We start from the raw sequence: 18,377 nt of genomic DNA on the forward strand, positions 1-18,377 counted from the left end.
ATAATAAAATATAAACTATTTTTACTTAATTCCCAAAGCTCACATCACACACCAAATCACCAGGGATCAAGCGTAAGCAGCACCCACCAGGCAGCTACCAGGCACCTGTCACTCTATGACTTTGAGATTGAGCACTTGGTCCAGAGAAAGTCCTTTAGTGACAGCCCTCTATTCACTATAATTTTATAGCCTCTATCTTTCATATGCTTTGGATATCCTTAATGCCAGTGCTACTCACATGACAGCCCATAAAACCCAATAGAAATTAAATGCGGATTCAAAAGCTATGGTTGGGTTTTGGAGAGCCAAGAACCCATTGGAAGATATAAGACTTCTCCCCAGCACTCAATTTTTACTCCCTTACAGATGATAGTGTCCCCATTATCAATGTATGCCTTTCTACACGTGATGCCCTTAGATATGTTTTTTCTACTCTATTATTTTTTTGAATGTTGGTCTCCACTTATTGTGAATTGTGACCCACAATTTAATTAAAAACTACTGGGCAGCCCCGGTGGTGCAGTGGTTTAGCGCTGCCTGCAGCCCAGGGCGTGATCCTGGAGCCCTGGGATCGAGTCCCATGTTGGGCTCCCTGCATGGGGCCTGCTTCTCCCTCTGCCTGTGTCTCTGCCTCTCTCCCTCTCTCTCTGTTTCTCATGAATAAATAAGTAAAATTTAAAAAAATAAAAAATAAAACCATTTGTTAAAAGGGAACAGCCGCCACAATGGCCAAAATTAAGAAATGACAAAAGCAAGGGCTAGAGAGGATGTGGTGCCGCTGGAATGCTCATATATCACTGATGAGAATGTGCAATGGTATGACCATTTGCAGAACATTTTGGCAGATTCTTATGAATTTGAATATACACTTACAAATGCAATCCATAAATTTCCTCCTAGGTATTTACCCTAGATAAATAAAAACACATTTCTCCACAATAACTTGCACACAAATGTTCACATAAGCTTTATTAGCCAATAACTAGAAACAACCCAAATGTCCATCAAAGGTGAATGCCTAAGTAAACTTCAGTGTATCCATACAATAGAACATTACTGAGTAATATGAAAAAAATTAACTCTTGAGCTGTGAACTACATGAATGGCTTTCAAAACATTAAGCTGAGTGACAGAAGCTAACCTAAAAAATACATGTTATAGGATTCAATTTACAAGAACTCTAGAAAAGACAAATACAATCTAAATTGAGAGAAAGCATTGCAGTAGTTTCCTGAAGATACAGATGGTGGGGCATTGCTGGAAGGTGCAAAGGGAAGTTCTGGGGGTGATAAAAATATTCTCTATTTTGATTGTGGTAATAGTAACATGGGTGCATAAACTTGGGGGGAAAAGAGAGTGGATTTAAGATAGGAGCATTTTATCATAGGCAAAATATTTCTCAAAAAAAAAAAAGGATTTTTGAAAAGCCAAGAGAAACAGGTCCTTTTACTAATGATAATTTTGAAATTCATATAGGTTTGTCCTGAAGGCAGTGTAGTAGGTGGGCTGGAGGAGCAAAACAGGAAGTGGTAAAATGGTAGATTGCTTAAAATCTTTATGGTAACTAGGTCAGATCTTTTAAGATTCTCATGATTTCCCCAGTGGGGAGAGCCTCCTAGCCCTCCTTTGTGTGGAATTTGCAATTTCTCAGCAGTGGCCCCAGCCCTCCCGAAGCTCTGTGGTGTCAGCAAAGCTTTCCCAAGTGCATGGCATTATGTCCCCATTATTATGAGGTTAAATAAGTAGCAGACCATCTGTTTTACATTACTTATGAAGAAGTCTAATTCAATAAATAAATGAATCGTTCATAAAATGAGTCATTCATAATTGTTGAATCTCTAAAACGGGCAAAGAATGCTTCAAGGTAGTATGAGAGAGGATAAGCATGAGCCTAGCTGCTTCTGGCCTCATAGCACTCACAGTCAAAGAAAAACGACACGTGTTATATCTGTAGTAGTAGTAGTAGTAGTAGTAGTAGTAGTAGTAGAAGTTCACTAAATATTACTATGCACAAGCATTGGCCGCATGTTGCCTCATGCTCATCCTAGCGCTGTCAGGTGACTGCACTGATGATTCACACCACAGAGCACAGGGCTGAAGGCTATGCATATTACATGCAGCTTCCTGGTTAGAAAATTCATTTCCTGCTTTGAGTTTCACTAGTTCCTGTAAACTTTTTGTGACTCATTTTCTTCATCTGCAATAAATAAATAAATAAATCCAAATGTTATAAATAACAATGCAGCATAACATTTATAACCTAATCCTCATGATCAACCCATTCAGTGACATTATACTGTATTACATATTAGTCTGATACTGTATAATGATGTAACAGGATAAGAGCAATAGTGAGAATGATGACAACACCTAACAAATAGGAATGTGGCGATGTTTATAATCTGTCATCCCTGGTCAACATTATCACAGTGCCTGACACCCAACAGTGAGTTTTCAATAAATTTTGGCTGAAATTTTACAGACATTTTTACAAATGAGAAAATTGAGCACTAGAAATGTTAATTAGCACAAACCTAATAGCTAAGAAAAGTGCCAGAAAAAATTAAAATTCAAGTCTTTTTAGCTCTTAAACCCATGTTTTCCCCCAATAGCTGATAGAATTTCTAATATTTACAAAACAAAAACCTTTCAAGTCTCAATACCAGCAGTACTAAAATAGATCAGAAATTCCAGAGACAGAAGAAATTATCTCTAGAAGCAGTTAGATATCAATATTCTTATTGATGTTATCACAGATTTTTCTCTCTCCTTTCATTTATTTCCTCTTATATTTTCCTTCAGCTTGAATACCATAGATTCCCATGACCCCTTACATGGAGGGCCTCTTTTCTGGAGGGGGTCGTTTGTGAATAAAAAGTGATGCCCTAGATTTTGTTAGTTGGTAGAAGTAGTATTCATTCATTCATGGAATTTTTATGTTGAATCTTACATATGTGTCACACTATCCTAAGAGATGTAGGACATTTAAAAATATATAATATAATTCCTTAACTAAAGCAGCTCATGTGCCAGAGTATAAACACAAGTATATCTCATATAATAAGTACATAAGACACATGCTCTGATTTATTGAGTCATTCATCAAACAGTTCCTGTGTGTCTCCGTGGTATTGCTATGATGCTAGGCTGAAAAGAATGGTAGACAGGATCGCTCCTCTAGAGAAATCTCATAAGCAACTCATACCTGTGAACACGGAACTGGAGCTAGGGTTGCAGAAGAAGTATGTATGCAGGATGCATGCCTACCATCGAGCAAGAGACAGAGTGGACCTGCCTGAGTCTGCAGAACTACACAGAATTGCATCTGCCATGCCAAAGGTGGACTTTTTCTTCAAGTTTCTCAAGAACCATTAGAAGGTACATGTAGGACTCGTGGTATTTACATTGTATATTATAGAAAGAACAGCTTGTCCTGAAGGCAGTGTAGTAGGTGGGCTGGAGGAGCAAAACAGGAAGTGGAAAAATTGAAGAGGCTTCTGAAATAATCTGATACAGAATTAACAAGGGTGGGAGCCATGGTGGTGGAAATGGGGATGGAGAGGAAAGAGGCGGAAAGACATTTTTCAGAAAACCCACCACTTGGGAGCTACATGCGTGGGACAACACAGAGGCAGGAGTTGAGGATGAAAGTATACACGGATGATACAAACACGGAATATGTGCTCACAGGAAGGACGGATTGGAAAAGGAGAACACGGGTTGGATATGCACATTGGTATTTGTGGTCTCTGTAAGAAATCACGCTGAAATGATTGGTAAGCAGTGGGATCTGGAGCTGGGAGGACACGAAGATGGGCATACTTCTTTGGTACTACCAGCATGAAGCTGGTGGAGCACTGGAAGAGATGAACCCCACCAAGGAAAATACAGACTGTAAAAGGAGAAGCAGCAGCTGACATCATGAGAATTATCAATATTTTGGAAGCTGGACGAAACAATGGTCTGTGCAGGAGACTAAGAACAGTCAGAAAAAATAAAATTAAAAACTAGTTATTACAAAATCCAAAGGATACTGCAAAACCAACAAGAATTCAAGGAAAGAAGTGATGAGATGACCAAGTATTAGGTAATGCTCAAGAATGACAAGGACTGACCCATTATCTGAAGGACACAGAATGGAGATAGCATGTTTATTTATTCATAACCTACATTGCATAAGGACCTTGAGAACGAAGCAGAGGAAACAAGAGGGTGAAATTCTCAATCACACATGAGAAACTGAATTAGAGGGATTAATTCAGTTTCCCCAACATCTCATAGCTGAGAGGAGCAAACCAGGGATTTGGAGTCGATCCATTCCTAAGGGGATGTAGTCTTTTACTGCATTTTTAACTTCTTTAAATTAAAAAAAAAAAATCAATCTTCAAACATATAGTAAAAGTCCAAAAAAAAAAAAAAAAAAAATCCCGAAATATCCCTCCAATCTGATTTGAAATTCAACAACTACTGTGTCATACTCACTTAACATACAACCCAAAGCCCCAGTCACTATTCTTTATTCTTATTCATGCTCTTGCATATGTATGGCACACGGATATATTAACATATGACAGAAGAAGTAGTACAGCTTGTGGTTAAAATATTTGTGTTAAAATGGTGACTATTTTTATCTCTCTGCAGTATGTTTTAGACATGTAATCATTTTGAGGTCTGTAGGCCTGGTTTGTTCAGTAAATACCTATATAGCATTCCATTATATGAATGAATGAATGAATGAATGAATGAATGAATGAATGAATGAATGCTCATGCTTATTCTATGATACACACTCTATGGGAGACACTCTACTACATATTAGGAAGAGAGTAAAATCAAAGGAGAGGGAGGTCACATTTGAAAGGCAAGTGTCTTGAAGTGAATTTTACCCAGTGGTCAACTTATTGGTCACTTGGTTCTCATTGACAATGTCCCTATAGGATTCCTAAGGGAAACAACACATTCTGGGGACAATGAATAGACCAGAATAACTTAATTGAATATTAATCAGTGAAGGCCATAGGAGATTAAATTAAAAGGCAATGCTAAGGCTGTGCTTTAGAAGCTTTGGGCACTGGCCTGGAGAGTCTCACCTTTTCTGTAGAGGTATTGGGGTAGCCTGAGGAGTCTTTTTGTACAGGAATGATGAAACCATGTTCAGCAGAGCCAGGGAACCTTGAATTTCTTTTTTAATGAGTGCCAAAAATAGGTGATTTCAACCTCATAAAGAGGTTCTGTCAGTCTTGGGGAGAATCTTGGTGTGGTGAGAGAGGAAAAGAAGGGTGAAAAAATGAGAAAATGGAAAAATCTAGCCTGAAGACTCATTTTTTTTGTTTACTGGTTTTCATTTCTTTTAAAAAAATGTCAACATTGCTTACCAAGACACTAGATAAAACATACTTGCTTCTAAGAAGTTAGAGTTATTTGGGCTTATTAAGGAAAATTTCATTCTTGTGAGAACTCATCTCTTCTCTAAGGAACAGAGTAAATTTATAGCCCTGGCAACCTTTGATGTAGAACTTGAGTGCTCACTGTCTTTGTTAATCTATAACAGATCCTCGGTCTAAATGCTCAGAAGTTTCAATATCCATGAGGGTTTTTTTCTCATTTTAATTGTTCCTTTCCTTTTCATTTCAAAATCATACATAGTTGCTTCACCAAAAATAGAGATAAACAGAACAGCATGATGCATTTAACAAACTGCATCAGAGCAGAAATGCAGAGATAACACATCTGCCAACTAAACTGGGACACAGTCTTGCACCCATTGATTAGAAACTACTTTTCCAGTGTTTTAAAACACACATCTGTGTTCTGGCTTAAAAATATCCTCTTTCTAGGTTTAAAACCCTCATGATAATATGCAATTATTTTTTAGATCTTAATTCACGTCTGTTCATCTTTTTTTTAAAAAAAAAAAAAAAGCTCGTTTTTATCTAAATATTGTCTAACACCTTCAAGTGAACGCCTATTGATAGGAATTGATTGATCCATGGAACTCAAGTAAGAGTCTCTAGACCCTGGAACATGTTTTTTTTTCTAAAAGGAAGCTAATTGTGCTATGCAGAGTACCCACCCTTTGGACTATCTGGTTTCTGCCTTCTAAAAGCTAGCAGTTGGAAGCACAGCATTCCTATGGTTTGCTGACTGATTGGTAGAAATTTTAGCAAAAGGTGGGAAATATTCCATCAGTATATCCTCTGCACTGAGGTTGTCATTGTCATGTTAACCAAAGGTGGGAACTATTAGATCAAAGAGTTTCTCAACTTAATGTCAAGTTCAGCTAAAACACACTGATGATTATTTTTAATAACTATCTACATTAGACCAAATCTATCATTTTCTAAATATTTTTTGCTAGACCTCTTTTAAGCAGTTTTAGGCTCACAGAAAAATTGAACAAAAAGTACAAAGAATTCCCATATACTTCTTACCCTCCTTCCCCAGATTCCTCCAACACCTTGCATTACATAGTCAAGTATATTCAAGGGCCATGCATGAGGAACTCAAAGTAAACACAACAATTCAACGTCTTTGGGAATAAAACTGTTGAAGTATTTTACCCAGGGCTCTGTGGCTCTATGAAAATGAAAGAAAAGAGTTGCCCTTCCTGCTGCTATTCTGACAAGCAGTCTTGGGCCAGAGGGTCTGGACAGATACTCTTTCAAAGGATAATTATAGATTTGAGTGATTGTTAATCACAGTGGGTGAAGTTCAGATGACATCAGCAGTTGGCATTTAGGGAATCAAAACTGTATTTGGATATTTATCAAAATTATTAACATGGTCAGAGTCTCCTCCCCGCCCCGCCCTGCTCCATATGTTTTCATAATACAATACAGAGCATCTTACTGAAAAGATATAAAGATGCTTAGAAGGAATGTATGAGAGCTCACAATACCATGCTTTCAACCTAATGTTACTGGATCACATTCCACATTTAATAAGACTTTAGGCAGGATAGCTGTTTGAGAAACATGATTGGGTACTATAGGTACCACATGATCAGCAGAATTTTAATCAGTTGGGCTGTTGTAAAGACACTTTATGAAAAGAGATGCCTTTGAGAATATTTGATTAATATCACAGTTCATGTCCACAGAAAGAATTTGCTTTTCTAAAAAACCATTGAGTGCTACAAGTTGAATTGGTATTTGGTTAATGTTGACATTCATATTGGATGATCTATGTAATATTTTAAGAGATATTTGGTAAATTGGATCAAAAGTAGTTTAAATAAATCAAGATGCAGGATTTTTTTCACTTAGAAATATGTTACAAAATATATTACATTCAGCTCAGATCTCCCTAATACCAAACAAAAGGTGGTAGTATGTCTGCATTCCTTAAATATGGATATTTGGGGAATCAGGGAATTTCCCAGTATACAGACACTCTAGTGCCAAAAGTATAGAGAAGATGAAAGAACCCAATCAGTGGTATGCACAAAACAGCCTACTACAGTGTCCAAAGCATGAGAGCTAGCAACTGTTACCCAAGATGTAGGATTTAATCTCACAGAACATACTAGTCATAAAATTTCAAAAGAGAGATAAATGATAAGAATAATTTAATCATTAAATACATTGTTTTTGAACACATATATACCCTTCAATTTTTGTCCTCTGATTTTAACTAGCAACAGCTACTTAATTAGCTGAATGAGTTAATGAAATCATTCTTAGAAAAGCATCTTTTTCCTTCATAACTATTATAAACAGGATTGTGGTTGTGTTTATAGGGTGTGGGGGCGGGCTGAGAAAGGCAAAGTAGGAAAGTTAATTTATTTACATGTGATTCTCAGCATAGACCTGCTTTATAAATAATTGCATAATCTTCTTCTTTGTAGACAAATTGTGTCTTTAAATCAATGTTTTATAAATACAGTATAAAAATAATTTATTTAAATTTGTAACTGTATTTTACACACGTTGGCCTTCAGAACTTGGAGAAAAATTTCAATAGGGTAAAAATGCTTTGGAGATGAAGATATGTGGAAGATAAGTAAATTGTGCTAACTTTTATCCACATCAAAAACATTTTCTTTCATTCTAAGATAATGTTTGGCAATTGTGTCTCCCTTTTTTTTTCACTCTAGAAGCTTTAAAGGCCAAGAACTTGCCATTCACTTTTAGGGTAGGGAACCTCATTTAGTAATTATGAAAATGCATCCAATGCAAATATATGTATCTTTAATTAAATGGTATCTAACAGGATTCCAAAGTTCAACATTAAAATACGTTAACATTGGTAAGTAGTAGTAGTTTCTTATTTTTGGCAAAGTTTCTAAAGTGATATTTTTCTAGAAATTTAAATTAAGTTTTAAGACTATTGGAAATTAAAATATTTAATTCACCTTGAGCAAAGCATAATTAGTCCACAATATAAAGTGTATGTTGGCAACAACACTTAAGTTATAACATAATTGAAATTGCTATTCTGAAGGCCATATTTCTATTTATCGTGAATGTGCAAAACCAAAAGGGTTAGTGTAGCCAGATTATATGAAGTTAGTCAATGTTGTAAAACTAGACACTAGACACCTTGTTATTTTGTATGACATTTTCAGAAATACATTCCTACATTTGTTTCTACAAACGGTCCATGTTTTTGAATTTATATTTTTAAAGATGTGAAATATTCAAGACGAAACTCTTTTCCCTCACCACATGAAAAATAGGAAATGTTTTATTTTCCTATCCCGTTAGGGTGAACAATTTTGTATACCTACTTTAACTTCAGCACAGATACTTTAGTGCATTCCCCTGCAGTTGAAGACCTCTCCTGGACCAGTCCCACTGAGGCTAGTGACTGAGCTCATTCTTGACACTTTTCCCCATAGAAATAAATAGCTCAGATGCGTTTATCACCTTTAATGACTGTAACTAAAAAACGAATACACTGGACTTTGCTACCATATACACACATACACATACACCACACGTGGGAGAGGGGGAGGTTATATATTTGAGGGAGTGTACATGCATATTTACATATGCATATAACAAAATATATGCATGTAGAGAACTGAAATATAGTTGCAGAAAGAAGTCTTTATCACATGCATTCTAATAGTATTTTATTACGTATCCTTCTTTTCCTTACAAATGCATTTTCCAACCCTTATAATTGATTTCATAACCCACTGATGGATTATAACTAACAACTGGAAGAACACTGGCTTAGGTAATAGCAGTATAAATCACGTATTGGCAAAATGATAATGTCTTTCTACTGCAACTGCCATAGCACTGTGCCCTCTTGATACCAACATGGGAGTGTGTTCCTTAAATCATATATATGTCAACATGGAAGCAACACAGCCAAAATGGATTACCTTCATTTATAGAAGAGTGGTCTGAGTTTCATTCAGCCAGGATTTATTGCATTACTATTCTATAACTAAACATAGGAGCATCTTACTTGATGGAAGGGACTAAAGCTTTGGATAGGGGGTAAATGAAAAAACAATGATATTGTTTTGGAAAATGGAGAAATATTGTTCAAATATTTTTGTGGGACAATGTACAATCATGATTAACCAAGAAAATAGTAATGACAAAAATATGTGCTAAATGAAGACTTGTTCTTGGGGACACATAAAGTTATTAGGAACGTATAGGGTTCGCCAAGACATGCAGCTAACTGAAAAAGCAAGGTTTCGAATAGCATGTAAGCTTCTGTATAGCAGAATGGGAAAAAATATAGCAGAATGGGAAAAAAATACATACATATACATTTTATTTTATTTATAAAAAGAACCACTGAAAACATAAACCAAAACTACAAAAAGGATCAGCATGCTGAGGACATGGATCAGAATCCTCTGAATATATATTTTTCTCATAATTTTAACAGGAAACACACAAATTTTCAAAAACTTAAATTATAAAGAAAAAGGCATATAGTATATGCAGGATAAGGCAAATATCTTACTTTTATACACACACACACACACATATACATATATATTGTATATACCTAAGCAAATATGAAGATTGTTAGGAACAAAAATTTTAATGGAAGTTATTAGTATGAGGTCAAGAGGTAAATTTAAAAACCAGTAATGTTAAATCATATTTGGAAATAACACTAAGACTGTTTTTTTTTTTTGACCTAAAACTACATACAGGTATCTTTTACTTAAGAGCAATAACCTATTTCCAAAAATATATATTGCAAACAAATTTTTATTGTGTTAAACGAGAGGAATTAAGCCCCATACATAACTAATTTCGTACAAAGAACTTAAAGATAATACCTGTAGAAAAGTAACACCCTATCTTGATAGGATCTGAAATGCTCAGACATTGTTTCCTTGACATCCAACAATTGTTATGGTTGTCAACACGTGGCTTCCTTATATGTGATTACCTGGGTTATTTGCATGCTGATTGAAAAATTATTAGCCCATGTTATGGGACAGCGGATAACAAACAGCATTCAAAAACCTTTAAAAATCAAAAATAAATTCAAGATAACTTTCCATCATAGATGGTTTTCATTAAGCTGGAGACATGGCCCTTGAAGGAGGTTACAAGGGAGGAGGATAAGGGTAAGACAGCCATTGCCATTTGAGGTTGTGTCAAGAGGTGTGCGGAGGGGCTTTTAGGCAGACTGCCTCACCGAATGGAGCAGATAGAGATGCTCTGGGTCTCGGAGCTGCTGTAGAGACTCCTGGGTGGGAGAGATCCTGTGTATCCTCAGAGGTGGTTGTTGAGGAAAAATGCGTTAACAAAGCAGATGTGCTTACACGGTTCAAAAAGTCCTTCCTGAGGTGCTAAATGAGACATCAGGCTGTCTTTTCAAGAAAGGCGTATCGCTGTATCATCACACAGTAGGGCCCTGAAACTTTTCTTAGCACATGACCTGTGTGTTTACACTCGGTGCACCTGTTAAGATGTCTACGCAGGACTGTCAAGTTCTATCAGCCTGGAATGTAACTCAACACCCTTCTATCACATATTGTTCACGATATTGAATGTGAAAGATAATTATTTGCCCTGCACTGACCTCAGCTGAAAAGTAAGGTAGTGAGGGGTTTATATATACTCCCTAAGTTAGGATATTAAGAGCCAAGGATCCTTCTAATGGGTGAACATTAACTAAGGAGACATGCTGTGGGGTATGGGTGCACTTCCTAGCTCCGCACCCTGAAAAGTCAAGAAGTGATGTGACCTGATGGCACCCAACAGACCGATTCCCACATGCCATTTCTCAACAAACAGAATTGGGCTCCTTGAAGGAACGGCCATTTCTAGGTGTGGAAAAGACAGTGGGCAAGATGAGCTTGTGACTTCTGTTTGTCTCAGAGAACAGAGAAGCTCCCCACTGCACGGCTCATTTCAGCCAGGCGCCAACATGAAGGAGTCCCAGTTAACCAGCAGTCAGACAGCTGGAGCAGAGGAGCACTCCGTGGGCTTGATTGAAGCCCGTATGTTCGTAATTTTTACTGAAAGAAGCAGTGAGGACATAAGAGGAGAGAGGGAGCGAGGAAAAACTAAAACAGCAGCAACGACAATGACAAACATGGTCTTCGATGCCTTCCTGGTGGGGTGTAGAGAGGAAATTTTGGATTCATAGACCCTTTACAAGTATCTGTGTTTCAGAAATAAGTCATAAAGGTCAACATGTGAAGATGTTTCCTGTGGAATTGTTTGAAAAAGCCACAAATTGGAAGTATTTAAATAATTCCCAAGAGATTAATCGTAGTGCTCATGCATTTTATGGACCACTGTGTAGCCACTAACAGAACATTTTGGAATGACCTACGAAGATATGCACAATATACTGTTCAGTGGAAGAAGGCAGTTGCAGAGTGATATGAGAGCCTTATCCCCTTTTTACACACATAAAACCACCATGCGATTATACAAATAAACATGTTTGCCTTATCAAGATAAAAGTCTGGAGGGATAGAAGACGGGACCACTAAGTGGTCAGCTCTGGGGTAAAATTTGACTGCATATGTAGGGGCGGGGGGGCAGTTTGAGAAGGAACTTCCACATCTCATTTCATATATCCTGACGTCCTTCCACAGCTTCCTCTCAAGCATGCGCAGGCTTTGTGATACACGGGTAAGAGATGCTCCCTTCTGTGTCCCAGGTAGACCATTCTTGCTTAACTCGTCTGTCTCTCCCAAAGGTGCCAAGCTGCAAACAAGACTTGCCCCACAAATTACATCTGGAATAATCATCTCTGCAGATGCCTGGCTCAGCAAGATTTTATTTTTGCCTCAAATTCTGGAGATGGTAAGCAGAACGGTGTTTTAAAGACTAAATGCCACGCGTCTCTGGTTTGATTCACAAATAATTTAATATTGTTAAAATCACCTGCACAACCTTCAGGTTTTCATACTCTGAAGTAAGCGGCTGTAAAACGGGATGCTTTCCACTTGACATTGGTACCGTTTTGAACTCCCTTGTAAAGGAGCGTACCCATGTTTGTGCATCACCCTCTAATGAAAAACATAAAGAGACGCTTCTAAATGCTTTTAATTGTCTCAGGCCACACCCGAACGAAGTAAGGTGTAGTAAAGATGTCTGACTGTTTTTGTCTAGACTCTACAGATGGATTCCATGACATCTGTGGACCTAACAAGGAGCTAGATGAAGAAACGTGTCAGTGTGTCTGCAGAGGGGGGCTCCGGCCTTCCAGCTGTGGACCCCACAAGGAACTAGACAGAAACTCCTGCCAGTGTGTCTGTAAAAACAAACTGTTACCCAACTCGTGTGGGGCCAACAGAGAATTTGATGAAAACACGTGCCAGTGCGTATGTAAAAGAACCTGCCCAAGAAATCAACCCCTAAACCCTGGAAAATGTGCCTGTGAGTGTACAGAAAATTCACAGAAATGCTTCTTAAAAGGAAAGAAATTTCAACATCAAACATGCAGGTAAGAAATCTCCAGGGGCACCCCAGGTGGCTCAGTGGTTTAGCGCCACCTTCATCCCAGGGCATGAACCTGGAGTCCCTGGATGGAGTCCCGCATTGGGCTCCCTGCATGGAGCCTGCTTCTCCCTCTGTCTGTGTCTCTGCCTCTCTCTCTCTCTCTCTCTCTCTCTCTCTCTCATAAATAAATAAAAACTTAAAAAAGAAAAAAAGAAGAAATCTCCATGAACAGTGTTTGTTTCTCTTACTGGGAAGAGTCTTCTCAACCAAAATAGCAGGTGCTTTTTAGAATGAGACCAGTAAGTTCCGGAAGACAAGTTCTGGTTTTTTCTAACCAATGCTTGACTTTGAGACTGTGTTTACTCCTGAAAAAAAAAAAAAAAAAAAAAGTAAGACCAGAGCCCTGAGACCCAAAACCAGAGCTGAGCTCAGAATGCACTCCTCCTGCTTGGCCCGGGGGCTAGGGCTGAGGCCGTGGTGCTGAGCGCAGGCTGGGAGACAGATGCACAGGACAGTCACTTGAGGAGCGTTTCCAGAACATCCAAACACCCACACCTGTCCCCTGTCCAAATTCTGACACCTAATAGAGGACAGCTGCTCCAGGTGCAGAAAATCTCAGGCAAAATTTACAAAGGATAGGATCGTGCCACTAAATGTAGAATTGTATCTAGAAAGATACTTAGGCTAAGTATTTAGTGGAATTGGAGAAATAAATTCTATTGTTAAAGATCACTCAAGGCTCACTCCTTGAACATTGATTCCCCTTCTTCACCAAGAACAACAAAATAAGACTTAGACTCAAACAGCACCCTGAACTACTTACTTCCTCTTTAACCTCAGGGTAAGTGGAGTCGGGGTGGGGGAAGGTTACTCTTTTAGCCAGATCTGTGTTTTTGGCATTTCCTTCAACACTGCTCCACCAGACAGGTCTTCTCTCTTCCCTATGTTTGACATCTTTGACTTCTTTTCTTTCCCCTGGGTTTCTGAGAGTTCCCAAGCTTCTTCTATATTTTTTAGCATCTTACTGTGATGCTGAGCACACTTTAGCAGTGAAGCTCTGTCCTCTTCAAAGTTGCTCCAAGACCTAGGCATTTAGGATTTGCCTTCACCTCTTTCATCTCTCATCTATTCAACCAACCGTAACCCAGGGTATGCCCCAGAGCGCCATGAGAAAGTTCTATTTGAGGTCCCAATAGACTCGACTGCTAAATCCAGTGGACAAGTTGGTCTTCGTGTAACCTGTCTTCTCTGTACCTTTTTCTTGAAGCACCCCTCTTTTGGCCGCCATAACATTTTACTTCTATCATCTCCACTGGGTTCTCTTCTTCCAACCTACTCTTTAGAGGTGCCAGTAATGCGCAGACAACAGATGATCGCTCACGTGACTTAAATCTTAAATTTCATTTATTTATCATTTCACATAGGCACTAATGTTCATTACCTTTCCCCAGTAAATAAAACGTCCATCTTTTTTAATCCTCCTGAGTTTTGTGCTCCCATTTTAATTTATATTTCTAGTGATCCATCCACACTAACATTTTAGCTACCACTTAAGGGAACTTCAGTGAATCTAGGTAACTCATGGATGATATTTTATCTTCCATTATTGCTTTAGAGCGCCTTATAGGGATGCTTTTGTTTCATTTTTAAAATATTTTGAGCAATAACTGTATTTCAGTTTTACTTGCAGATCCCTACTATATCAGAGGATAGTTCAAAAAATGCAGAATAGTATATAGATACTAAAGATTATTAAACCATCTTGCATATTGAACCCTTCTGAGTGAACCCTAGCATACTTGCCAAACCTAACTTTGTTTACAGAAGACTAACTAGCCATCATGTTTTTCTATAGAATTCTTATATTAACTTAGGAGAAAGGATTTCTACCTTTGTATTTCTTCTAATAGTATACTGTTTCATGAAGATTTTCTATTTACTGAAACCTTCAAGTGTTCATTTTTCTAAGGCTATACTTTCAGGTTTTATGTATATATTGAAGCAAAAAAAAAAGGTAATTTAACATCTTGAAAATATGTACATTCATTTTCTCTTAATATTTATTCCAAAAGTGATGGGGGTGCGGAGTATATATTTTTTGCCCACTGCCTTAAATCAGCAACTTTCACTAATTATTGAGAACTGAATGTCTTTAGTAAAGGAATACCAGAAGTCTTGTAATAATGCATTTGTGCTTAGAAGTAAAATAATAATAATAATAACATCTTAACTAGATATGCTTTCTTTTCTACTAGAGCCCAAGAAATGAAACTTCAGACTCACATTTGCAGTCTCCCTGTACTGTGCGCTTTTGATTCCCCTGCCAGGTCACCTTGCATTGCTCCCTGGACACCCAGCCCTTTCTCGCAGTGGACACTCACACTCCCACGGCCTCTTCAGAGGCAGCTCCCATTTGCTAGAGCACCAGGGCCTTTTGATCATCTGCCCTTTCACCACTGCTGGAAACCAGGAAGTCTAGGGTAGGAAGAGAGAGGGTGCCCCTAGCAAGCACTGTCCTGCTCCCCCTGCCCCAGACCACCCCCTTCCCACCTGGAGCCCAGGCGGCTCAGACAGAGACATGGAGTGAGGTTGGGGCTCCCTACTGAGGACCACGGTCCTGCCAATGTGGCTGCAGTTAATCCCTTCCAAGTCTGGGTTCCATATAAGTCCCAGACTCTTGTGAACTGTGCCACGCTTCTTTGCTCACACCACATCGACAGACCTGAATCCCTCACTTTCACGGTTTCTGGGTTAGGTTCCTTTCATCCGGGGACGCAGAGAGCACTTCAAAAGAACCAACACTCACATCATCTCGCTCTCCCATCTGTTCTAGCAGCAAGACTGCTTTAGGCTTTTCTATTCTTCCTCAGTTTCTGTTAAGTCTCAGCACAAACTTCAATAAGACGTAAACCTAAGAATAATTTTATGATAAAATGAGTAACTTTGTGCTCATCTTAAATCTAGAGAAACCACTATGTCTGTCACATAATGAATTCGTTGCTTTGGGCTTTAACAAAAATGTGTTCCTCCTTGTTTTTCTAGCTGTTACAGAAGACCGTGTACAAACCGACTGAGGCATTGTGAGCAAGGACTTATATTTAGTGAAGAAGTATGTCGCTGTGTCCCTTCATACTGGAAAAGACCACAGATGAACTAAGACTGTACTATTTTCCAGTTTGCCATTTCTTTATCTTGGAAAACCGTGTTGCCACATTAGAACTATCTGTGAACACAGAGACCTTGGTGGGACCATGGAGACAGAGACAGAAGTCAGTGTTTGCTGACCTGTGTGGATAACTTTACAGAAACGGACTGGAGCTCATCTGCAAAAGACCTCTTTTAATGACTGGTTTTTCTGCCAATGACCAGACAGCTGAGGTTTTTCTCTTGTGATTAAAAAAAAAAATGACTATATAATTTATTTCCACTAAAAAATATTGTTTCTGCATTCATGTTTATAGCAATAACAATTGGTAAAGCTCACTGTGATCAATATTTTTATATCATGCAAAATATGTTTAAAATAAAATGAAAATTGTATTATAAACTGGAAAGTTCAGTCCATTACTATCAGACACAATAAGCAAAACTTGATGATAGGAAAACATTCAAACATTCCTGCTCTTTCTCTTTTCCTCCAGTCAGATGTCAGATTTTGACTATTATGAAAATGTGTGATCCTAGAAAAGAAAGTTCCAGAGAGACAACAGTTGCTATTACATTTTATTTGAATTCATCTCTCACTATACGTCATGATTATGTTTTAGCACATGACATTTTTAAATTTACAACCAAGTGAGTCGGTATGCTGCTTAGCATGTCCATGTGATGGAAGCTATTCGGTGCACTGGGATCATTCCGACTCTTCACTTGCTTTATTATCCCCCGGTATGTATTCAAATGGCTTTTAAATATTTTACTCAAAAAGAATCTTGCCCAGATATTTAACTCCTCCTGACCAACTAAAATACTATTTGTGAGCTGAAATGCTCCTCTCTGGCACATATAAACTGGAGATCATGTTTAAATACTCTTATATATTAAAAAGGAGACATTTCAATAACACAATTGAAGTGCTTGTCTCATGTTTAAGAGGGCATCATGCTAAAATACTTTGGGAACAAATATTTTGCCTACATAAACACAACCATATGAGTAGTTCACTTATTGACAGAGGATTATTTGCTGGTCGGATAGAGCTGCTAGCAAAGAATAAAACATAACTGCTAGCAATATATAAAAAGACAAGGCTACAGCAATACATAAAAACAGTAATCCTGAAAGGAGAAGAAAATTCTATCGAGCTATATAAATATAAGCTTCCTAAAGCTTGCAAATTTAACAAAAATGTTTTAAAATGGTGTAGGCAACAACTCAAAATATTATCATCTGTGTTTTGCCATAAAATAGTTTTCTTTAAAAATATTTCAACAGACTGATGCGTTAAACATGTTCTGAGTATTTTCAGTATTGACTTTTAAAATAATGTTACATGTAATGTTTAGAAAAGTCCAGTTACGTGCTCTGCATAACTTAAACATAGAGTTTATAAGGCCGATTTTTTTCATGTATTGGGGAAAAAAATGCTCTTCTGAAATTCTCTCATTACATACATTTATGGACCATCTTCTTATTTTTTAGTGAGGATGGCTGAAGCCTTAAGGGAGAAAATCTATCCATTATACATCCTTATGTTCAAACCACAGTCCAAGTCATTTTCAAACGCGAGAACAGTAGAAGACAATAATAATAACTAATAATACAAAAGAAAAAGCTAATTAAATTTGACTAAAGCTGTAGTTTCCATCAATATTGCTCAATAAGAACAAGCTCAGAAAAAAAAAAAAAAAAAAAAAAAAAAAACAAGCTCAGGGATGACTACCAATGGAAAAGTGGAATCAAAATAAATAACATCTTTCCACCTAATGGGGAGGCATAGTTGGTGTCTAGTCCATAAACTGGTCACCATCTATGAAATTCAACTGACGTTCAATTCAATCATTTTTTATCACACTTGAGCCAAGAATGTAAGCAAACATTATGTAATCTATTATGGCAATCTGGCTAATTGTTTCTAGTTTTGATACATTTAAAATATATTGAATGTTTAGCAGATTTAGGGGAAAAATGTAATCTAAGTTCAAATGAACCCCCTGAGGCCATGTAAAGAATGAGAGCCTGGTACAATGGCTACTATCAGCTTTAAAAAATCTAAAGTATGTGTTGACAATTAGTTTCTCAGAATATGGGTAAGCCAAAAAGAATCACTAGACCAAAAATTAAAGCATGAAGCATGCCAGAAAAATAGCACTTAATTTGTCCCTGGAGATGTAATAATTTTGGCCAAAATCAAAAGTAACATGAGCAAAAACAATACATTGCCAGAGATACTTGCAAACAATTTTATGTAGACCATAAAAATCTCACTTCACTAAATAATAAGAATCGAGATTTTGTGGTACCAGTTTAGACTAGAGATAAGGCTAAATA

General features: G+C 37.5%; 1 protein-coding gene across 1 annotated transcript in view; it reads left to right on the top strand.

Moving 5' to 3' along the window:
• VEGFC (vascular endothelial growth factor C) overlaps positions 1-16,434 on the top strand; it is a 104,525-nt gene extending 88,091 nt beyond the window's left edge. The window contains exons 5-7 of the mRNA XM_026015812.2: positions 12,142-12,248; positions 12,558-12,891; positions 15,930-16,434. Coding sequence (XP_025871597.1) covers positions 12,142-12,248; positions 12,558-12,891; positions 15,930-16,044 — 556 coding nt within the window. The 3' untranslated portion in view covers positions 16,045-16,434. The remainder of the gene's footprint in view (positions 1-12,141; positions 12,249-12,557; positions 12,892-15,929) is intronic.
• Positions 16,435-18,377: the final 1,943 nt, after the last annotated feature.

This window comes from Vulpes vulpes, chromosome 7 (assembly GCF_048418805.1).
Source record: "Vulpes vulpes isolate BD-2025 chromosome 7, VulVul3, whole genome shotgun sequence".
Classification (NCBI taxonomy): Eukaryota; Metazoa; Chordata; class Mammalia; order Carnivora; family Canidae; genus Vulpes; species Vulpes vulpes.